At 43.7% G+C, this 23,491-nt stretch overlaps 2 protein-coding genes across 10 annotated transcripts in view; one reads left to right on the forward strand and one right to left on the reverse strand.

The window, feature by feature from the left end:
- The window catches only part of RAB31 (RAB31, member RAS oncogene family), a 59,103-nt gene extending 58,354 nt beyond the window's left edge, over nt 1-749 (reverse strand). Inside the window, exon 1 of one of the 3 annotated variants that reach the window (XM_038127869.1) lies at nt 642-749. In XM_038127869.1, coding sequence (XP_037983797.1) covers nt 642-680 — 39 coding nt within the window. In that variant the 5' untranslated portion in view covers nt 681-749. Of the gene's footprint in view, nt 1-637 lie in introns of all 3 variants that reach the window. The other 2 variants (XM_038127871.1, XM_038127872.1) reach the window with 2 other exon arrangements.
- Nucleotides 750-18,841: 18,092 nt separating this feature from the next.
- PPP4R1 (protein phosphatase 4 regulatory subunit 1) overlaps nt 18,842-23,491 on the forward strand; it is a 64,015-nt gene continuing 59,365 nt past the window's right edge. Inside the window, exons 1-2 of one of the 7 annotated variants that reach the window (XM_038127064.1) lie at nt 18,842-20,112; nt 20,382-20,426. In XM_038127064.1, coding sequence (XP_037982992.1) covers nt 20,106-20,112; nt 20,382-20,426 — 52 coding nt within the window. In that variant the 5' untranslated portion in view covers nt 18,842-20,105. Of the gene's footprint in view, nt 20,113-20,381; nt 20,427-20,507; nt 20,624-23,491 lie in introns of those variants that run through there. The other 6 variants (XM_038127068.1, XM_038127063.1, XM_038127067.1 and 3 more) reach the window with 6 other exon arrangements.

The following is a 23,491-nucleotide window of genomic DNA, read 5'->3' on the forward strand; positions in this document are numbered from 1 at the left end:
GGAACTAAACAAAGCACAGAGCAGCACAGCGGTGAGACGGGACCGAGCCCCGGGAGAAGGAGTCACCCGGCACAGCGTCCCGGGGCGGGCAGCGCTGCCGCTTTTCTCCGGGCGGCTCCTCGCCGCTGGAACGGGGCTCGGCGAGGCCACCGCCGCCTGTGACGAGCCCCCAGGGTGGGAAACAAGCCCACCCCCCTCCACCAGGTGCCTTCGGCGTTCTGAAGGGAGACCTCCGCGGGACCACCGCCGCCGGGGGGATGGCTCTGCGCCGGCAACCCCGCCGCCTGGGGAGCGCTGGGGGAGACCCCCAAAAGAGAGCCACTCACCACCTCCCCCAGCCCGCTACGCCCTTCTCACTTTTAAAAAGTTGAGAAACAAGAAAAAAAAAGAAGCCCCAAAGCCTCCCCCCGCGCCGCGGAGGCCGGGGCTCGGCTGCCAAGTTTCGTCGTGGAGGAATTTTCTGCGGCCGAGCCCCCCGCCCCGCCCGGGACCGCCAGACGCGGCGCCCCCCGGGAAGCGGGACAGCGAGGCTGGAAGCGTTTCCCGGCTTAGCCAGCACCCCAGCTCCCACAGCCCCCACCTGCGAGGCGAGAGAGGAGGGAAAGAAAGGGGGAAGCGACCCCCCGGCCGCCCTTACTCACTCCAAGCAGACACACTTTCAGCTCGCGTATCGCCATCATCTGCCCGGGGCCCGGCCGCTCCGCATCCCCGGCGCTCCGCACTGCCCCGCCGAGGCGGCCCAGCCCCGCCGGGGCCGCCCCCGCCGCCGGTCACATGCGCCCGGCCCCGCCTCGCTGCTGCCCCCCGCTCCCAGCGCCGCCGGACCCCGCCGGAGCGGGCACCGGGAGCTCCGGGGCTGCGACCGCGCCCTGGGCTGAGCCCCGGGGCGGGCTGGTGAGCGGGGACAGCAGGGAATCGTTAGAGATGGAAGGGAACTCTGGAAATCATCTGGTCCAACCCCCCTGCCAAGGCAGGATCACACAGGAACACATCCAGGTGGGGTTTGAATGTCTGCAGAGGGGGAGACCCCATGACCTCCCTGGACAGCTTGTTCTAGCGCTCTGCCACCCTCTTACTCGTGTTGAGGTGAAACCTCTTGTGTTTCAGTTTATGGCCATTGCTCCTCATCCTGTCACTGGGAACGACTTAAAAGAGTCCAACACCATCCTCTTGGCACCCACCTTTGAGATACTTATATCTGAGATCCCCTTCAGTCTTTCCTGAGGCCCAGAGTATCTCCTCATAAGAGAGATGCTCCAGACCCTTAATAATCTTTGTGTTCCTTCGCCGGACCCCCTCCAGGAGCTCCTTGTCTTTCTTGTACTGCAGGGTAAATATTTGCTGTTGTGAGAAAAACAGTCTGTGAGAGACGGCATCCTGCAGGGGGCTGTGCATATGCTTAGTCCTACACACCATGTGCTGGGCTAGGTACGGGATGAGGACTGCTCTGGTTGTGAACCATCTGAATCCATCTCCTTTTTCTTTTGTTTCTTTTTTTTTTTTTTTTTTTTTAAGCTTAAGCTTTTCCTGCTATGTGCAGAAATAATTGAAAATAGTAACTCAATTTTTTTACCCAATCCCGGTAATACACACCCAATTTGGATTAAAATAGTCAACCTCAGGTTAGCAGTAGGGTTTCAGCTCACACATCACATACTGAATTTAAGTTAAGCTCATCAGCTTAAGGCTGGTCCTCTGAAATCAATGAAGAAGAAGTCATAACCACTCTGCTCTTGGTATGCAGGGTTCTAGAATTTATGGAGAAGGATTGCACACAATAACCCCAGGAAGGCAGAAGAGCATCATCCATCAGATATTTTAAATCAGAGCCTCTCTGTTCTGCTTACAGTTTTATTTTGGCTTCTTCTTTTTTTTCCCCTGCACTAATTTATCAGGTAAAATTGCTAAAGGGAATTGAAGAAAATCTTGATTAGTCACTGTGAGATTACTGCCAGGCCATTAGATGCTTCCTGGCAATAAACTGTTGTGGCATTCATTATAACACTAATTAGTTCCACACAGAGCCCTGCACTCACACCAATAGGCTGGATGGAGATGTTTGCCCACTCCCAGAATCCCAAATCCTAGGCCAAGGAAATGCCTGGAGCAGAGCAGTTGTTATTTCCATGGAGGAAAGCACGAAGTATTGCTAGCAGAGTATTCACAGCCTGTCAGGAAAGAGATTATCAAAAGAGAGACATCAAAGGAGGGGCTCATCAGAGAGATGTTTTTGATTTAATTAAATTGGGTTTTTGGTTTGTTGGTTTGTTTTTTTTTTTTCAGGAGAATTTAGCAGAGAAACAAAACACAGCAGGTTTTTTTTAGACGACCAGTAAAGAATATTGCAAGGATTATGTCTGCTCATTGCCTTTCCACAAGAATGCGTTATACACTAAAGTACAAGTATAAGCACATGGGATACACTCCCTGATGTGGAAAAACTACAGTTCGCACTCAGGACATTCAGTTTAAAGTAGCTTCTAATTAGCTTTACAAAATTCAGACAGTAATTAGTTCAACAAATTGACAGGAGATACAAATTTTTAAGGTTTTACACCATCCCCCTCCATTCTTTTACAAAGAGTGTTGTGGTTCAGGATCACCTTTCCATAGATTCTTTGGGGGGTTTTGTGACGTTTTTAAAAATTTCTGTATCTTTCATGTATGCTATTAGTCATCTATCCCTTTCCTTTGGTCCAGATTTTGTAATCCTTGAAGTCTTGGATTTTTTCATTACTGTATATGCAAAACATTATGCCACCTGAATTAACTTCAGTGAGATGCACTGGAATTATATTTTCATAGAATCATAGAATCATAGAATCACAGAATCATAGAATCATAGAATCATAGAATGGCTTGGGTTGGAATGGTCCTGAAAGATCACCTAGTCCCAAGCCCCACTGCCATGGGCAGGGACATCTGTCCATTTTTCAGACAGTAATACATCTCACTGACTTCAAAGCCATATTCCTACATGTCCACTTGCTGTTGTGACTCAGTGCCACCAAAATATGAAAAAAGTGCCTGAGATATTTACCCAGGAAAGCAAGTCAGATTCCCATCTTTCATCCTACCCAGGGAAATTTCTCAAATACACACTGGTGTAGTGTGAGCTCTCACTAAAAGAAGTTGCAGCCCAGACCTCAGAAGTTTCTTGCTGAATAGAACTAATGACTAATTAGCTACCTACAAACGAGCAAACTGTTTAAAACAGTAGCACAAAGATAATCCAGTAGAAGTTGTTCAGGCTGAGACAGCAAAAGAGAGGTTGTTAAGAACAACTTTATTGTACAGTAAAAAAATCTAAAGAGCCAAACAAGAATTAACAACCAGAGAAAAAAGTAACATATAGTACTTGTTTAAACAAAGAGCCTATGCACAACAAAAACAACAAAAAAGGCATCCCCAAAAATTTTGAGTATCCCCAAAATTAAGGAGATAAGAAAAGAGAAAAACAACAAACAGACATGTTCCAGTATTAAAAAAAGCTACTGATGCTCATTCTTCCAGGAACTGGCGAATCCTTGTGTTTGTCTGCATGCAAGACGCTGTGGTCAGGAAAACATTTTTGCAGAATTGGTCATGTTGCAGTGTTTTCAAATGGCTGATTAAAAATAAAGGAAAACAAATCCTTGCATCCCAGAAGTTTTCTTTCTTTCTTTCTTTCTTTCTTTCTTTCTTTCTTTCTTTCTTTCTTTCTTTCTTTCTTTCTTTCTTTCTTTCTTTCTTTCTTTTCTTTCTTTTTCTTTCTTTCTTTCTTTCTTTCTTTCTTTCTTTCTTTCTTTCTTTCTTTCTTTCTTTCTTTCTTTCTTTCTTTCTTTCTTTCTTTCTTTCTTTCTTTCTTTCTTTCTTTCTTTCTTTCTTTCTTTCTTTCTTTCTTTCTTTCTTTCTTTCTTTCTTTCCCTTCCTTTTGCAGCATTTTATTCAATGAATAATTGTAAGTTTTGAAGCAATGGTGTACTTCACTTCTTTCTAACCAACTGTACTTCGGTTTTGGGAAGTACAAGGCCAAGTGGCTTTGGTTTTCAGCAGCCTTCCTCTAGAGCTTTCAAGTCATGGCATGGTGTCCTCCAGTGGTCTGGAGCAATGGCAGCTGGGGCTGCTGATGTCCTTCTCTTTGCCCCTACTCACTTGTGTCTGCCCCAGTATGGCTCATGCTGGTAGAAGACTAGTCCCATGTTTAAAAGCTTTCTGTGACCTCAGTCTCCTCCTCTCTGGAAGTGGTGTAATGGTATTTAGAAAGCCTGTATTGGTAGGAAATGGGATGCTTTTGAGGTTCTGGCAGTGTTTGTAAGCTTATGAAGGCATCTACACTTCCTCTTCCTGCTTTCTTTCTCTGTGAGTGACGTAGGTAGAGAAAGATCCATCCAGGACCCTGATGTGTACCCAGATCCTGAAACTGCTGTTGTCTGTCCCAAACACTGATGAGTTACTTCCTTTCTCCCATGTTACTTCCCCTCTCGATTTCTTGGCAAGCATCTTTCTCGCACAAAAATGTTATCCCCCCTCCTTCGCTGGAGAATTCAATCCAGACCCTCCTACTATGGGCTGCCATCCCAGCTCTTATTCCCAAGGCAGGGAACGGGAGGCAAGTTAACTCCCTGCTGCCCAGGAAGAAATGCCTCTGCATCCCTTCGATCACACAAACTTGCAGTACAGTAATGACTGCCACCACAGAAATCTTTCTGGTGCTTGCCCAAGAAACTGCCAAAATCTCCCAAAAAGAAAGTAGCTGCTGCTGAGCAAGCTGTTCCTGGAGTGGGAGGAGCAGCTTCCCACTCCTAGATCCCATGCAAAATCCAGTGGTTATGAAATACTGGGAGATGCTATTTTTGTTTGTTTGTTTACTTGATTGAAGTAAATGTTTACTTAATCAAAGTTTGCTTACAAAGACTAGAAAAGGACTGCCCTGGAAAAGCATCATGAAAGTCCTGAGACATGAAAACCACAGAAGTACAGGAATGACCTGGTGGAAATTAGAGCATGATTCTGATGTCAGCTACACAGGTCTTAAGCCACTGCAATTTTTTTTTTTTTTTTTTTTTTTTTTTTTTTAGTTTGAAAAGAGTTATTCCACTTTATTGCACATGCAAAAAGTGAATTAGGTTCTTTATAACCCGCTGGTTCCAGCATGAATGCCTGGAGACTATGTAGCTGGCTGCTACTTCATTTTGTTGTAGTGTTGCTTCATGTTTAACGTCTTCTGTTTATGGCACTTGGATGGTCCAGTCACTCCCTTCTGAAGAGAAAAATCTGCTGGAAAGGGTTAGAGGGGAGTAAACCTCTGCAAGATGCTACTTGCAGCTTGACTGCCAAGAACTTTGAAAAGCACCATTATTGCCGTTGAGCGAAACATGGGAATTGTTTGTGTAAAGCTTACCAGCATGCTTCTTGTTGGACCTTGTAAGAGATGCACTGTTCCTAAAGTGTTTGGGAAACATTTTGACATCTCTGGCATTAGAGATGTATGTTTGTCAAGAGGGTCAAGATTACTCTCCTTATTCACTTGTAATCCCCAAGGCGATCTCCTATCAAAGGAGTGAAAAATGATGCAAGACTTCTCATTCTTTGCAAATGATGTCCCATAGCCTCAAGCTGGTGATAGTGCTACTTTTCTCCACTGTTAGATGGGGAAAGAATTTTAAAAAGCTTTGTGCTTACCTCAGAAAAACAGAAGCTATGGTACAACTTGAGAACACTGCAAATATCATAGCAGATTAAGCACCAAGAAGGGACAAAAACTAGCTAAAGCAAAATACTGGCTCAATTAAAGAAGAGACCTAAATTAGCTTCAGATGGATTTGGTCTGGAAGCTAGGACTAGAGCTTTCTAAGTCTTTGAAAAGCTTAGTCAGAACAATAAATGAAAAGTAAACTAATTTAAAGGTACAGTCTTATACAGGTAAAAAGAAGTTTCTGAGATGTCTTGGAAAGAAGTCAAGACTCAGTGATCCAACAAATTATTTGTCCATATTGCTGAGTAAATTGGCCAGTGGGCTGGGTTTGACTGGGGTAGAGTTAATTTTCTTCCCAATGGCTGGGATGGGGCTGTGTTTTGGATTTGTGCTGAACACAAATTATTAGGGTTGGTAATATAGACACGTTTTTGTGATTGCTGAGCAGGGCTTACACAGATCCGAGGCCTTTTCAACTCTTCATACTGCCGTGCTGGGGAGGACACTGGGAGCCTGGGGGAAGTCGGGAGGAGACACGTCTGGGGCAGCTGACACCAACTGACCAAAGGAATGTTTATTTGACATCATGCTCCATTTATAAAGTGTGGGAATAAGGAAGAAGGGGGGGACATTTGGAGTGATGGAAGTTCTCTTCCCGAGTCACTGCCATGCGTAATGGGGCCCTGCTCTCCTGGAGGTGGCTGAACATCTGCCTGCCCATGGGAACCAGTGAATTTATTCCCCTTTTTGCTCTGCTTGCGTGCACAGCTTTTGCTTTGCCTGTTAAATGGTTTGTCTTTATGGGAACTATTTCTCTTTATGGGAACTCACGAGTTTCGCGGCTTTTACCCTTCTGATTCTCTCCTCAGTCCCACTGGTGGGGCAGAGAGTGAGTGGCTGCCTGGGGCTTATTTGTTGGCTGGGGTTAAACCATGACAGCCAGTCAACACCAGCTGTTGAGGTTGGACATCAGGTCACAAAGGAATCAAGCTCTTTCTGCTGAGATTGAAATCATCTATGTGATTTTATGGAATCAGTCCAGAAAAATCAATCCAGTTGCTGCCTCCTGTAAATTCCTTATACTGTATGAATTCAGTTCAGTTCTTGATGAAAGCTCTGTATCTTATTATTAAACTCATTTTCCGCATGAACCTTATGAAAACACTAATTTGAGTCCACAAGGCTGCATGAATCCTTTGTCATGCATCATTCCATACAAAACCATGCCTGAGCACACAGGTGTTTGCAGTGTAAACAGCAATCCAAACAAAAGGCTGCTGTGATTTCCTGTACCAAGGCAGAGTTCAAAACAAGGGGTCACTGACTGGGGGATATTCAAGGTTGCAATTTTGATGTTTCTGTAGCTCTTGTAACATGCTCTGTTTTGCAGGTCCTCATTTTGGCCAGTTTTGAGAACAGTTTGTAAAGACAGCATGACAATTGTCCTGAATGAGTCCCTGGAGATGACAAGAACTGTCTCGGTTTACTTTTGGTGGTGCTGACACTGGTTTGCTTGGTTCCTTTCATGCTTCAGGTGACACCTGTTACTTGCTGCTTGAAAAGAGAATGTGAAGATCAGCTTTACCCAACTATTGGTTGTCTGGTTGGAGTGATAACTGGAGATTTCTACTTCAAAATTCAGGCAGTCTTTGCAGCAGGTTGGTGATACCTTCTTGCCTTCCAGCTCACTGCAGGAGTAGCCCAGCGAGGTTCTCATAAATTAAAACCAGATTTACTGAGTAGACATGCTGTTTCGTTCTAGCAGTATATTCCACAGTACACTGTTCTTGTCTAGAGTGGTGCAGTATCTGGTTTATCACCATTAGCTTTGGATGAGGTGAAGGAGCCTGTGTTTACTACCAAATGAAAGGAGAGCATACACAATTCTCCTTTTAATTGAGCTTAGCCTTATAAACTATGAAAAGGGTTTTATATTAAGACCAAAGTATTACTGTCAAGCAAGCAGGCTTCTATTGTGCATACTGCCAAGGAGAGATAACAGTGCTCTTATACTTCAGAAATTTGTCCTGCCAAGTGAGCATCAGGTTTGTCTAAAACATACCCAGCGTGTGCTGCCAGCCAGAGAAGGTTTGAACTTTGCATTGATTCTTCTCATTAAATCTGCTGGTAGTGAATGTACATTGATGGGTGCTTCCTCTGCTTACAGAAGACCCAAACAGGGACCTTCCAAACAAGGCTCAAATGAAAATTTTCAAATGAGAATGCATCCATCCATCCTGACCTTACGGTAGTTTAGGGCAGTGAGAAGAGTGTCTGTAGCCAGCTTGTGGTGTCGCTCTTACCTTTTTGTCTGCATCAGTGGAACTGGGTGTTCATTAGGAACAATCATGAGGCAACTGCAAAGGAGAAATTAAAATCCAATTGTAAGCCAGGTGGTGACAGAGGAGACTTATCTTATATCTTAGTCCTTAGTCTTACATACTAAAGTTGATTCCTTTGTTTAGATTTAACAGTAAGAAGCATCTTTGCACTCCCAAAAGAAAACAGGAAAACAATATGAAAAAGGAATTTCAGAGGGATAAAAATCTGATCATTTTGATGATGAGAAAGAAATTGTTATCAATCCATAAAATCTACAGCATAAAAGATAGAGTTCCATTTTTTCCCTTTTGTTTTGTTTCTGCTATGAATAAATTTTTTGTGTGTTGAAATGAGCTTAAGTCTGAGTTTGGGAGTGTGACCTCCCTTCTTGCCACCAAAGTCTAAACAGCCCTGAAATGCAAAGGATTTTTGATGTAAATTCCAAATTCTCTTTTTGGGTCTATGTCCTTTATGAGGAAAAATTAACCCTTAAAGAAACCTGCAGTTTTGCAAAGTTTTGACAACACAATTTTTAATTATTGCTGGTAATGATGTCTGCATTTTTCATTTCAGGACAACTCTTTGCTTAATGTTTATTCCAATTTCCTTGTAGAGCAGCAGTAGTACTGCCTGTTTATGGATCTCAGAATCTGGCTTCAACACAGATAATCTCACTTTGTTCAAACCTAAAAATAAATAAGTTTGTGTGCTTTGTTTTGTAGGCTTTTTAATATATATTAATAAAATATTTTACAAGGGGGAAAAGAATGCATTACTTGATCAATAGCTTTAATTTTCTAATGAGGAGTAATAATAGAGTAATCTCTTCAATAAGCAATAACTTGTCAGGACCTTAACTGCACCAAGAGGTGCTGATTACCCTGTCATAACTAACAGCTAAGAAACTATCTTGAGGAGCAGAAACTGGAACTATGCACAATGCAGCCTGTTTTATCAGTCCAGCTATTTTACCCTCCTTCTCAATCAGTTCTTGTGGCTTCTTTAAAGATGATGGGTGCATTAGGTCCAAAAATGCTGCAGTACACTAGGAGGCTTTAAATGTTATTTTTAGGGCAATTAAATGCAAAAGAAAAGTTCTGTACTAGGTCTGCACTCTAAGGGTCAGCAGACTTAACCTTCATCACACATAGATCAGGGAATCGTATCTTTCACTTTCACAGTTACAAAAGTTTTAAGAATAGATGAGAATAAAAAAAGTAATAGAGTAGTAAGTTGTGAAAGTATAGCTTAAAGAGAACTAGCACTAGTTATCGTCAGCAAAGGAATCAGCAAAGTGAAGGCCTATCTGCAGAACAACCTTAAAGAGAAGCTACCATGGTCATAGTCTTTCTTCTGATATCAGGAGTGTGGTCAAATGGATTAGAAAATAAATCTGATGCTCTGGCAGAGACAAAATATCATTTCACCAAAACCCAAAAAGAGTCAGAAGTCTCATTTTGGTGTTAGAACATATTAAAAATTCTAATTCAGTCTTCGAGCCTTGGTTGAAGTGAGTTTGAGTAGTAGTGCCAAGTAATTCCTTTCAGTAAGACAGGTGGCTGGAATGGTGATATGGTCCTTGACTCCCTGATCCAGGTGTTCATGCAGTCATTAGCAAGGGAAGAGCCTAGCTTGTGAGCAATTTGGACATAATGTGAGCCACTACTGTTGACTTAACTTCTGGGCATGTGACTTAACTGTAATTCCTCTTCTAAAAAAGCCCAGATGAACTGCATCTTAGTGGGAATATCCCTTTGGCTCCTACACGGAGAATGGGAGCACTTGGGCATCTGGGGGACCTAAGTCATAGCAATTTCCAATAGCCTGAAAAGTAAGGAAATCAGACCACTGGAAATAAGAAAGGATCTGGGAAGCTGGGTCCCAAATGATTTGCACAGAGGACGGGGAAAAAAATGGAACTACTGTCTGGCTTTATCCTGCAGGAAGGGAAGGTTAACAATACTGTCGAGTTCAAAGAATTCCATCCAGATGCAGAGCTGCCTGGGCGTGTTAACCCACAACACCAGAAAGTTCAAAATATCTTATTTATTCCATCGCAGGAGCGATGGCACACCTATGGCACGCCTATTCTTGGATTTGTCACCCAAAAAATAAGCTCACATGAAGGCTGCTTGATTGGTTTACTTAGTCCAAGGGAAGAAGTATGATAGGCAAGTAATCAGGCTCAATGTATGTATGCTGTGTTAGTGGCATATCAGGAATGAAATGTGGAAGAAAAAAGAATGCAGACATTTTTGAAGATAAGATTACCTAAATCCTGCCTTAAAGCAAGACACGCAGCTCCCTGCTCTTATCTTCATGAAGGATCTATCTGCAGATCAAAGAAACAAAACCACGCTACAGCTTCTTCTTTTCAAGATAAGCCAATTTTTCACTGCTTCTCCTCTAACTTGCACTGGCATGCTGTACAGTGCTTGCTTTTGTGTTTGCTTATCAAAAGGTATCATGAGATAATTAATGCGTATAAGCTAGAGCTTTCCGGGAGAAATAATTTTTCCTTTAGTCTCAAGATCTTAAAATCCTGAAGGTTTGTTCCATGACCATTCTGAGAACTTTACAGATTAACTTTTCATGGGTAGCTGAAGGACACCACAGCAAGCGCAGCCTTCTTTTTAATTTTATTTCTCACTGAGACAAATTATAAACTAACATTTTCCCTGTGTATTTAATCTAATATAAATCTTAAAAATACAATTGAGGGAAAAGATGTAACACATTATTTGAAGCTAATCCATTAACCCACAGGTTAATAGCATTCATACCCTTAAAAAATCACAGTTGATAGGAAATTCTGAGCACTAAATAACATCTTTGGAATATGAGTTCTCTATACACAGGTCTTGCAAAACAGCAGACTACTTTTCAAAGGAAAAGGTGGAACGCCCTCTGAAAACATTGTATCTGAGCCGATTCCTGTACCGAATCCTTTCCAGCGCTAGGGGCAGACCTAGAGCCCTTTTAGCTCCTGTCAGCAGGAGAGCTCCCCTTGTCCCATTCTGTCCGTTTTGTACGAATGTGAGTCTTGCAAGCTCCTTCTCCTCCATAAAACTCTTCCTCTTGAAACAGGGCATCCACAGCCTTCATTTCACTAGTTTCCCTTTTATTTCAGTAAGCTGTCCCACCTCACAAATGCATGAATTTTGCCAAGGGAGCAGTTAGGACTAGGCAGGGCCAGACTAACAAGGTGGTTATGCCCTCCGAGTGCATCTGAGTGGACAAAGCAGGGATAAAGGCAGAATACTCTGTTCCTACTGTTTAGCAAGCAGTATATGATTAAAAAAAAGATGTAATTCTTGATCAGGAGTCAAAGAAGAATCAAACGTAATGTATTTAAACAGATGTTTCATAAATGTAACCGCTTGATTTTTAATAATGGAACTCAGGACAGGATTATCCCTCCTGCCAGTATGAAGCCCTCTAAGCAGGGCTCAGTTTCTCAGTGTTAGAGCTCCTTGTTCTCAGTACGAGTGGCTTCTTAGTCTCAGAAACAAAATCAGCACTGTGGTTTTCAAAATACTGCCTGGAAGGAGATGCAAACAGGAAGAGTGCAGAGAGGGTGAGGTACGTGCATGCAAATGTACAATCACAGCATACCCAGCTCAGTATGCTTATGGATGCCAAATTAACAGCAAAATTGCATTTAATAAAAATGTTGCAGCCACTCTGTTAGGGAACAAATAGAATTTTCTTCTGCATTGCAACTGCACCCTTTAAATCAATGTTATTTTTATTAATATGAATACTTTTCCTGTCTTTTACTTCCAACAAGTTTGACTGTAGTCTCATTGCCAATGGAATATCTGAGGGTGAGTGCTGCAGCTTTTTTAGTTTTTACTTTAATATTTTCAAAGGGGGTTCACTGGAATGAATGACAGTTGAAAATATACTGAGGTTCTCATGGGCTAAATCCATCTTCATTCAGAAAGAAGATTTCCTGTATGCTGTGCTTGACAAACATATTACACTAAATCAGTACTTTGATCCCACCCAAATTCCAATACCACTGTGCATACTTTGTCTGTCTTACTTTATGAATCACTCAATAAAACACACCCAGTTTAAGATATTATTGGCAATGCTACAGTGTATGTACATTAAATCTCATTTTAAACAGAAACCTTGGAACCTGGAATGTTTCCAGTGCTTGAATCCAAGAAGAATTTGAAATGCATAATGTGAAGCTTCTTAATATACCTGGCACCCTTCAACTGTTCCCACAGTTAAAAAATATTAAAGCTTACATTTGTACCTCAACCAGGCACCCAGGAGGTCAAGCCCTACATGATGGTAAAAGAAAAGGAAACAATCATTTTTATATCAAGTGAGCAAAGCTGATTTGGAAATTATTTTAAGAATCAGCCTAGTCAGGAGCTGCTTTAGGGCTGTAATTGCTCTTTCACATCTTAGCTAATTTAATTAAACAAGCAGAGAAACTATTTTTGGACTAGACATCAATTTAAACTTTTGGTACCTTCTATTACAAACCATCTGTCCCTGTACGTAGTCAGATTTCTCAACTCATACTTTATCACTCTCTTCTTCAGAAATGATACCTGGGTGTTTGTGTGTATCTGTATCCCCTATAGTTCTGTGTACATTTATTTCAGATAAAACACTTAATTCTTTGGATTCCCTCCCAGTTCAAAAGCTGAAAATTTCAGTGTAGGAACCAGCACATGTCAAGAACCATCATTCAGTTCTTCTCTTTATTTTGGGTAGCTTTTTGGTGGTTGTTTCCTGTGTTACATAATTCTTTCCTCATAGTCTGTAATCCTTTTCTAACACTGTAAATAAGATAAGCATTGAGTCTTTTTAGATATTGTCAGCCTTCACTTTGAGAGGAACAACAGTTTCAGTTTTAACTAATTCTTCAGTAAAAGGACCTCTGCTATATTTTGCATATATTTGACTAGTCTCCAAGTGTCATGCCACAGTCTGTCCGTACCTCTGTCTGGGCTCAATGCTACCTGAAGTGTAATTACACAGTTGCTGATTGAGGTGGACCAGAAGCAGAATGAGCTCACATCTGCCCTCAGAAGACTGAACAAACACATCTGAAGGCTGCCTCCTCCCGAGGTCTAAAATGCACATGTGTAACTGACCCTGAAGTTCAGTGTTCTTCCTGCAAGAGCCAGGGTTATCTAAACAATGGGTTCTTAGGAAGTAACCTCTTGACTTCTCCACCCCTCACATTTTTAAGGATTGACAGGTCCTAGCACTTGCACAGACCAGGATAACAAGCCGTGTCCCATAACAATCATTCTCCTGACATGCTCCCCACTGGCACCTACCATCCTTCAGATCAGCAAAAAAAGAGCTTGGCTGCCTGCATAGGCATGTACCCAGTCCTCCCTGACTAAATGGATTACACACTTGTTGGCTGAATAGGGTGCCAAGAAGACTTCCAGCCAGCTCGTATTCATGTAAGTTATGAAAGAGTGCTACTTACTCCTGAGTCCAACCTAAGTCCAGTTAAAATATGACAAAGGTCTGCAGACAAGGTGCCAGACTCCACTTCTGCCAGGATTTAGGTTTTGTTTCTGTTTTATTTTGTAAAGTGCAATGTGAGTATAAGAAAATAAACAAGAAGGTTCAAAAACTGTCAACAAGAGCAGAATTAAATGTGCTGTACACAGCAGCTTGCTGAGAGGAGTTTGGAATGGAGGAAAGTGGAGAGAGCTGGTGCTGAAGCAAGAAGAGAAAGAATCTTAGGAAGAGACCAATTGGAGGGATGTGAAACTCACGGAAAAGGAGGTTTGGAAGTAGTGATAATTCAATCCCATTTGTCCCTTTGAGATATGTTCTGGGATTTTGGCAATTCCTCTCTGGTTCAGAAGAATGTGAACCATCAGCTTGTATGTGTACATGTGCCAATATCTAAGCAGATCTAAAGACATGCAAATTTCAACTCAGTAGACCAGGAAGCAAAGGAATGAATAAATGCAAATATATTAATCTGAATATCAGGTTAGGTATTTCCAGGCAGGGACTAGTTGGGTGGGGAGGGGAGACTGTGTAGGCTGAGCAAAGGCTGGAGAGCCTGGCTGGCCCAAGGGCTAATCTAACAGGGAGGGTCTGGCCTGGCATACAACTGAGAGCTGGCACAGTAGGAACCATGCATTAGATTGCTACTGTCATATATGTATAATGGCATCAGATAGCAAAAAATAGCACAGGAGGTTTTTTTGGTGTGTATTTTATCTTATGCACTAATTGTCATCTCAGGCCTCAAACAGTATCAAGCACATCTCTTTGCTTCTTTTGATCTCTGTTTCTTTACCTGTAAGATGACAATAATTTATTTCCTTTCAAAATGATTTGGAGATCTAGGATGAAAGGTTGGGGAATAAGTGTATCTACTACAATGGTGTCCCAGCTGCACATATAGGTGGTTGCTGGAATTTCTTGAAATAGCCAAAATTCACCCTTTTTTTCCCCTATCAAAGCAAACAAAACCAAAATAACAAAACAAACACAAACAAACACTTCCTTCCCCCCACAAAAAAAATCAACAAATTTACCCCCCCCCCCCCCCCGCCCCAGGCAATTCAGTGAGGAGAAGATTCAGTAGCCTTGTTCCCTTCTGATATGACAGTGAGATAGACACCTCTGAGAACCAGGAAATCCAGAGCTAAGGTAGAGCAGTACAACCTGAACTCTGCATTGTTTGATCAGTGATTCAGTCTTCCTATAACACACATATGCATGACACCACAACTCCTGAAGCAGAACATCTCAGAACTGCAGCACTTTAAGTGCTCTTAAAGGAAAACTTTCTTATAAGTGCTCTTAAAGGAAAACCTGTGTCCAGGTGAGTTCTACTAAATGAGGAATCCTGCACATATGCTGCAGTCAAACTCTGAGACCCATCTCCTGGAAACAGCTGCTGATGCAGTAATTCTTTGTGCTCTTTCACCATCAACTTCAGCACCTATATAGATCAGATACAGACAGAGGCTTTCACTTCACTGCTATTGAGATGACAGACCATTCTTTCTTTAATCTTTGGCCAAAGGAGTTGTGGATATCACCACTGGTCTTGGTCTTAGTTGAAAAATGAGGCATCAGGACTTGACTCCTGACTTGCATGCTTCTCTTCCTTTTGCCCACCCAGCTGCCATCTCCATGCCACCAGTGCAAGAGACTTGCTTGCAAATTAATGCCAAGAGCCACTGCAAGCTCTAGGTGCAGCCTTAATTCTGCACTGGGATGGACCTCAGGTGGGTATTTCCTAGTTTTAAGAGGTTTGAGTGTCACCTGAACTTGTCACACAATTTGCTGCTGACCTGAAATGACATGAGGAACCCACAAGGCAAACTTTATATTAACCAGGCTCTTTCTCAGCAAATGTAGGTGTTAATTTATTCATGGTTGGCATATTGTTTAAAATCCTTCTGCAAGGCCTTCTCTGAGAGCAGTGTTAGCTGAACTTTAATGCTAAGGTTTGCCAGTAGTCACCAGCTCAAACTCTTGCTCAGGAAACAGCAAAAATTAAAACCGGAGTGATGCACAGTTGAAAACTTTTGCAACCACAAGGAATACAGATTTATATAAAAAAACCTAGCCCAAAACAAACACCACCCCTCTCCTCTTTTATTGGAGAAGGAGAAAAGGAGTAGGGAAGCGAAGAAGAGAAGGAAAAGGGAAAGGAAAAGGAGAAGAAAGGAAACATTTTACAGTAAACACCTCTTTTCAGCAGAAATGCTTTACTATATTATCAAATGCAAATTGACTGTCAATCCCAGACTTCAGCCACAGGGTTTCCACATGTATCCATACATATTAAAGGTATGTGTGTGCTTCTGTATGAATATGTATCTTATCTGTATATTTACTTATGGGCCAAATTTGGTTAAACACTCTGTAAAGAACAAAATGATGGTCCAGAAAGTAAAGAGTGAGTGGTTGAACCATCAAGGACAACACATGCAAGCTGATGGAATCCTGGGAGTGGCCAAGAAGGCAATGAGTCAGGATTACTCAAGAGGATAAGAAGTTGCCTTAGTGCACCAGCAGTCTAACCTTGATCCATTTCTTGATAGGCTTCACAGGAAAAGAGAGTTTCACAGAGGAATCCAAAGGAGGATTGAGAGATGGCTGCAGATATTTTGGGGAAGCTCTTCCCACACATAAAGGTAGCCCAGGAGAAATGCAAAGCAAGCTAAATATATGGACATTGAAAGCTGACACTATCTGATCAGACCAGCTTCTTCAAGCAAATGAGCAAAAATAGATAATAATACCTTAGATAATAAATAAAATAATATGGGTGAGTTCCATGTGCAGCAGTGTTTTTGAGCTTGAGGTCCTTAGACCTGGAACAGTTTTAAATTAAAAGATGTCACCAATTAAACTATAGAATAACTTGTTGCAAGTATGTCTAGGTGGATGTCAGGTATCTTATGTTTAATGTGCAAGTTTGAAAGGATTTATGTAGTGCTTTATGTAACTACTTTATGGAAATGTCTTTCTGATTGCTATGGACTTTTTTGAGATATATCGTGGAGATAACAATGCAGGTGTCTTTTATCACGTGCAAAGGATCTTGTCAAGGAGTCTTCCATTTGTATCCTTCCATCCCTAGCTCGAAGCAGTGGTGTAGTGTTTGTAGCGCGTCTTTTCCTTGAGATAAGAGTGTGAGAATGTGAGTTTATCATTCTTCAGTTCTTTAGTTCCCAGTACCTGTAAGGGTACTTAGGCTGACTATGAGAACTCCAGCACAAAACTGGCTAGAATGTTTTGGTAGGTGTTATATTACTTGCTCCTTAACAGGTCTCATCTAATAAAACAAGGCTGTCAGGAAAATTTTCTTCCATAATGAGGTGTGCTGGTTTGGAACAGCCACTCATCTGCCAGAGTCAGCATCTGTCCTACACTTACAAGGTTCTCTGTCTGCCTCATCTGTGACCAGTGGCAGGGAATCTTACCATCAACTTGAACTTTGGATCAGGCCCTGAAGGAGTACCTCTGGATTTACTGAGGCCAACAAGTTTAGAAGTACCTGGTAACTTATTTATTAAATGGGATTTTTCATTGCATGTTGGCATTAAGCTTTTTTTGTTTGTTTGTTTTAATTAAATTATTTTCCCCCTACCATGAGTGTTGTCACTGTATGAGCCAAAGGTTTTGCCAGAGTTCCTGCTCACGGAGGAAGAGACCTTCCTGACAGCTCCTAGTGATGGTGCTGGACCCAACTGTGCCTGAGGAGCTAAGTCTGATGTTCTAGAGGTAACACCAAGCACAAAATCCCCCCAAATTCCTGAACAATTATAATTTGTAACACACTGATCCTTGTTATCTGTGCTATTTAAATATCACATGGTCCTGCCTACAGAGGAAAACCAACAACCACTGAAGATCACAAGCACATAGGAAGATCGAAAATTAATTTATATGATCTTATATTTGGTATGACTGCTTGCAAATGTCATTGCTTTATTCAATAAATTATACATCCTCTCTTTAGGCAAATACACACATAGACATTTTAAAAAAATCCTAAATACTCTAGAGGCAATTATATATATGGAGCAATGATTAATTGATGATAATTAACACTTTTATATATATATATATAGGTATACATATATAACACTATAAATACACTTTTAAGAGCAGTAATTCTGCTCATTGTAAACCCAGTTCTCATAGATGTATCTCATTGAGTTCTCCTTATGATGATAACCCTAATAAGGTAGCTTTGATGCTCTCAGAACACAGTAATCTATGGCTTGTGAGCATTAGTGCCTTTTCCTAAATGGTTGGAAAAAGGAGTCAGACCCCTTTATTCATTCACTAAAATGAAGTCCATCAAATTTTAGTTGTGAGAGAGACTCTAAGATTCACTTCTACTGAATTCAGTGGGAGCAAAACTGATTGTGGTGAACAATGCAGAGGAGATGTGAGAAAACTTCCCAGAAATAACTTGCAGTAATAAAGATAATAAAATGAGGTCTTGAATTACACCTAACTTTTTCTGTTCTAAGTCTACTGCTATCACATCCAGCATTGCCAGAGATTTGTGATGTCAAATATTTTCCCTGAATCTCTTCTTAAATTACACTGGCAGAGAATGGCATGGTTCATGTAACTTAGTCATGGTGAATTTACTTGATTTACTCAGATTTTGAGGTTATATATCTGAACAAAAGAAAATGTTAGATAGTCAGTATCCAGTAGGCCCTAGTGGCTCATCCAAAGAATGAACAGGTGTCAAATAGAACAGAGCTTGTTCTACAGGATTGTAAGGAAAGGGATATATGGATTTTAAAATAATATTACACATTTTCATTCACCATAGCAAATAGAATGAATGACTATGGAGATTTAATCCTTGTACAGTTCACCAAATAAAACCAAAAATTGTTAAAAAGCAGCTTACAAGACATACTATCAAACACACAGTTAAAAACAGTGCTAATGAAATTGCATCTTTTTTTGCAAGAAAAAACAGTTTATTTTGCTTTTCTGTAAATTAACAACTTCATCAATTATTATGGAGTTTTAAAACAAGACTGTGGAAGGCTCAGGTAACACACCCAGGTAGCACTACTACCAGTAATGGTCCTTTCCTCTAACAAGTGCCCTGGTTATCAACTGAATAGAGCATTTGTTTCATCCAACACTTTTAATATTCCAATTTAGAGTGGAAAAAAATCTATTAAAACAGTTGAAATGAGAACCATCAGCAGTGACCAAAGGGTACAGCCAAAAAAAGCAGAAAACCATGTGCACCTTTGTGTCTGTGTACAACTAAACTGTCTGTTTTTAAAGCAGAAGTCAGAAGGCACAGGGGTGCAGTGGGGCAATACCCTGTGTGTTTGAGCCATGGGATCCCAGCTGCAGAAACTTGGCAATTCACATGAGGAGGATGCTCATGGGCTACGCAGTGGAGGTGGCACAGCTGCCTGCCACAGAACCATTAGGGTTGGAAGGGACCTCTAGAGATGATCTGGTCCAAACCCCCTGCCAAGGAAAGGTCTCCTAGAGCAGGCGAGGCAGGAGCACATCCAGGTGGGGTTTGAATGTCTCCAGAGAGGGACACCCCATGACCTCCCTGCACAGCTTGTTCCACTGTTCTGCCACGCTCAGCATGAAGTTCTTCCTCATGTAGAGGTGAAACTTCTTGTGTTTCAGTTTATGGCCACTGCTCCTCATCCCGTCACTGGGATCCACCAAAAAGAGTCTGGAACTATCTTCTTACCACCCACCTTTGAGATATTTATATGCATTAATGAGAACCCCTCTCAGTCTTCTCTTCTTTAGACTAAACATTGGCCAGCTCCCACAGCCTCTCCTATGAGGGAAGCTCCAGACTCCTAATAACCTTTGTGGCTCTCCACTGAACCCTGTCCAGTAGCTCCTTATCTTTCTTGTATTGAGGAGCCCAGAACTGGACACAGCGCTGCAGATGTGGCCTCAGCAATGCCAAGCCGAGGAGCAGGATCACCTCTGTGTACCTGCTGGCCACACTCTTCTCTCTGGCAGACCCTTTCTCCCCAGGTAACCCCAGGACGCCGGCAGCAAGATCTTCCACGGCCCCGCTACCACGTCTGGAAGCGACCCCACGGCGAGGAGCACCTTCGGGGCCCTTCCTCCGAGTGACCCCACAAACTTCACGGCGGGGGAAGCTCCGTGGCCTCGCCTCAGCCCGTCGGCGGGCGGCAGGAGGAGCCCGAGCCCAAGCCTCAAGTAGACGGAGGAGCGTGGAGGGCAGGTGAGCGCGGGCCGGGACGTGTGGCCGAGCCCGGGCGCTCTCCAGCCCCAGGGCCAGTCCGGGCGGCTCCGGCCGTGAGTCAGAGCGCGGCGAGGGGAGGCGCGGCCGCCTGAGCGAGCGAGCAGCGAGCGAGAGCGGCTCCGCCGGGCGGAGGCGGGGGCAGCGTGTCCGGCCCAGACCCCTCCTCCCGCCTTCCTCCGCCCGCTCCCTCCTCCCTCCCTCCCTGCGCGGCTCTCCCGGGGACGCGGAGAGGCGCCGCCGGGCCCGGGGCCTGGACCGCACGGGTGCCCGCCCTCTCCCACCGCCGCTCCCACCGCCCGGCCGCGGGCTGGATGTAGCCGGGCGCCCCGCGGGGGCTGCAGCAGCAAGATGGCGGGTAGGCATCGCCCCCCTCCCCCTTCCCGCACACGCCGCCTCCCCGGCGAGGCGCCAGCCCTCCCTCCTCTATCCCCCCTCCTTCTCCTCTCCCCCGCCCCGGCTTCGGGAGCGCTGCCCGCCGCTGTCCGGGCTCGGAACGCAGGGGCTGCGGGGCGGGTCGCGTCGGGGGGGCGCAGCCCGCGGGCGGGGCAGGGTCACGCGTGGCACCGAGGGTCGGCGGGCGCATTGGCACATGGTGCGTGTGTGTGTGTGTCTCCCCCACCGCAGATCTGTCGCTGCTCCAGGAGGACCTGCAGGAGGAGATCGACGGATGTGAGTAGGGACGGGGGGGAGCGGCGGGGCGGCTTTCGGGCGAGGAAGTGGCTTCCGCGGGGGAGCGCCCAGGGTGCATTGTGGGAGGCGGCGGGGAGGAGGAGGAGGAGGAGGAAGCCATGGCCATGCTCCGCGCTTCCCGGTGTCCATGACCCGGTCCCGGTCGCGCGTGGGGCTGCGCCGGGCGGTCCCGCGGGGTGCGTTGGGCGGCGGGCGGGGCGGGGGCGCCGTTAGCGGCCGCCCCGGAGGGAGCGAGGGAGGGGGGAAAGGAGGGATGGAAGCAGGGGAGGCTCTGCCTGCGGGGCGGCGTCCCCTCATGGCCCGGGCACGGCGGGGCGCCGGCGGGGTGGAGCAGGCGGAGGCTAAGGCTGCTGTATTTGCAGTAGCATGTGGGTTGCTCGTTCCTTTTTATCTCTATATTTTGTATATATTTTTTTTTGTGTCCCCCATCCTTCCTCCCGTCTACCCCTCCCCCTTAGGCTCTCTCTTTCTTGTGAGGGGTCTGGAGCACATGTCCTGTGAGGAGCAGCTGTGGGAGCTGGGGATGCTTAGCCTGGAGAAAAGAGGCTCTAGGAGGGACCTTACTGCTCTTTACAGCTACTTGAGCGGAGGTTGTGGCCGGGTAGGGGTCAGTCTCTTCTCCCAGGCAACCAGCGATAGGAGAGAGGCCATGGCCTCAGGCTGCGCCAGGGGAGGTTCAGGCTGGACACCAGGAGGGATTTGTTCTCAGAAAGGATGCTTAGGTAATGGAATTGACTGGCCAGGAGGTGGTGGAGTCACTGTCCCCGGAGGTGTTTGAGGAAAGTGGACATGGCACTCAGTGGCATGGTCCAGTTGACAGGGTGGCATTTGGTCACAGGTTGGAGAGACGATCTCAGAAGTCTTTTCACACCTAACTGATTCTGTGAGTCCTGACTCTGCTGGAGAGATCTGTGGAGAAGAGTTGATGTCAGGGTGCAAAGTCACAGAATTGTGGCTGGGGTGGCGCAAAAATTACTAACTCAGGGCTGAGAAGCCTTAGCATGGCAGACTAAGATGTTACTCAGATGAGAAGGTGTCTGTTGATCATGTCGATACTGAGGGAGCTTCTTGGAAGCAGAGGAGGATGAATTTTGGGTGGAAAGTGAAGATAGAGGCAGCGCCTGCAGTGGGTGTGCAGACCCCCTGGTTGCTGCCTGAAGGTGTTGTGTGTGCTGTGCAGTCTGCAGGGCATCCTCTCACTGGGGCTGGAAAAAACCTTGTGTTTTGTGGCTTACATTTTTAGAGGAGAGCTATTTAAACTTTTTAGGATTTAACTGATAACATCTTCTTTTTCACGTTTGTCAGCTGACATTTAGAAGGCTCCTATTGTGCTTTGCCTCACACAAAGAGGGAGCCTTTCCCTCAGACTTTTTTTTTTTTAAATTCAGCATGATAAGTCGCTGTTTGAAAACTCTGTCATTACAGAGGACTTTTTCAGAAGGAACACACTTAACAAAAAAATAAAGTGCATTCTTGAGTTTCCACTTAGATTATGGTTTTAGTTGACTGTAAGACAGGAATAGAAAGTATTTGTAGTCATTGGAGGGGTGACAGAAGCTGTGGGTTCCTGGTGCTGGTTTTACTGTTATGGTCTTCAAAAATGAAAAAAAAAACAAATGCTTGGAGATATGCCTCAATCCAGATGAGAGCATCCTGAAGGCAGAAACAGAGACCTTAGAAATATAAAGATTTGAAACCTCATTAAAAATTACTGAGGTTTTGATGGAAGCAGATAAAAGCAAATGTCTCAATACTTATGCATGGTATTTTTGGAGGAAAAATCCAGGATTCTCTATGAATCAATATGTGCTGTTTGGATGTAGTTCAGTCTCACAGTGGCTTTTATGGTTCTAAATTGTACATGATTTTGTTCTTGGGTGGTGTCTGTGTGCCAAAGAAAAATAACACAGATCAAGGAGACTGTACATATCTAGACAAAAGTACTGTTTCTTGTGCGGTATTATTTGAAATAGCTGCGTTTTGTAGCCATATACGACATGTTTTACACAATTATGGAAGTGTTTCTAATCCATTGAAAGAGACTATTAAAAAACTAAGACACCAAGTTGCAGCTCCTGCCTGAACCCCACCCTACACTATCCCTCTGTTGTAAATATTTCAAATGTTTGCAGCTCTTTCAAGTAGCAGAGTTAGACACTGGTTTAGAGGTGTATTGCTGAGGTAGTAGAATGCAATAGTGATAAAACTGGAAGTGCTGGCAGCTTTTATGTCTGTGTGATTCTGCCAGCTGCATTCTTGCTGAAAGTGTGCTAAGCTATACTGCAAGACAAATAAGAGAGAAATACTTGCAGGCATACCTGTAGTCCTGGTTGTATAGTTCAGGAGGAAGAATCAGATAAATGTAAAACAGTATGATTGATTGACTGGCTGTTTTGAAAAGTGAACTATGTTTTCAGTAAATTTTTGGGCTTTTAACTCATCTGATATCAAGCAATAGCAAGACATCTGTGAGGGTGTGCTGGAGAAATCAGAAGTGCTTAAGACTGGATGCATGTGTCAAGGTCTGATTTGGACATCTGAAGCGGAGTCTGATAGTGCATATGGCTCAGGACATTTCACTAGATTAGATATTCATCTGTAGCTCATCGGTGAGCCTAGGTTTGAGTCTGAATCATGAAAATTTTTTGTTGTTGTTGTATTGTTTTGGTTTTTTTTACCTTTGGTAATGAGAATTTCCAGTGTGATTCAGTGTTTCCTCCTAAAGAAGGAATTGTTAAGGTGACTTAAGAGCTCCCTTTTGTTGGTCATGTTGTAAAGCAATAGGAGCAAGTCCTGGAGCTGAGCAAACAGCCCTGCACAGTTCCTGCTGAAAGTAATGAACCAAGCATCTGTGCATCTTTTAGATAGGCAGGGTGAAGAACAGCTGTTTTATGATCTTTGTCTTTTAAGGTTTCTGCAGTCAAGTGTTTTACTGGAAAGTTGGAGTTTAATCAACAACTTGTACAACTGTACAATTTGTTCTTCTCCTTATTCATTATGCCAACTTGTTGGTAGCTAATTAACCTGAAATATAGAAGACTAAA

The sequence above is a fragment of the Motacilla alba genome, chromosome 2 (genome assembly GCF_015832195.1).
Source record: "Motacilla alba alba isolate MOTALB_02 chromosome 2, Motacilla_alba_V1.0_pri, whole genome shotgun sequence".
Lineage (NCBI taxonomy): Eukaryota > Metazoa > Chordata > Aves > Passeriformes > Motacillidae > Motacilla > Motacilla alba.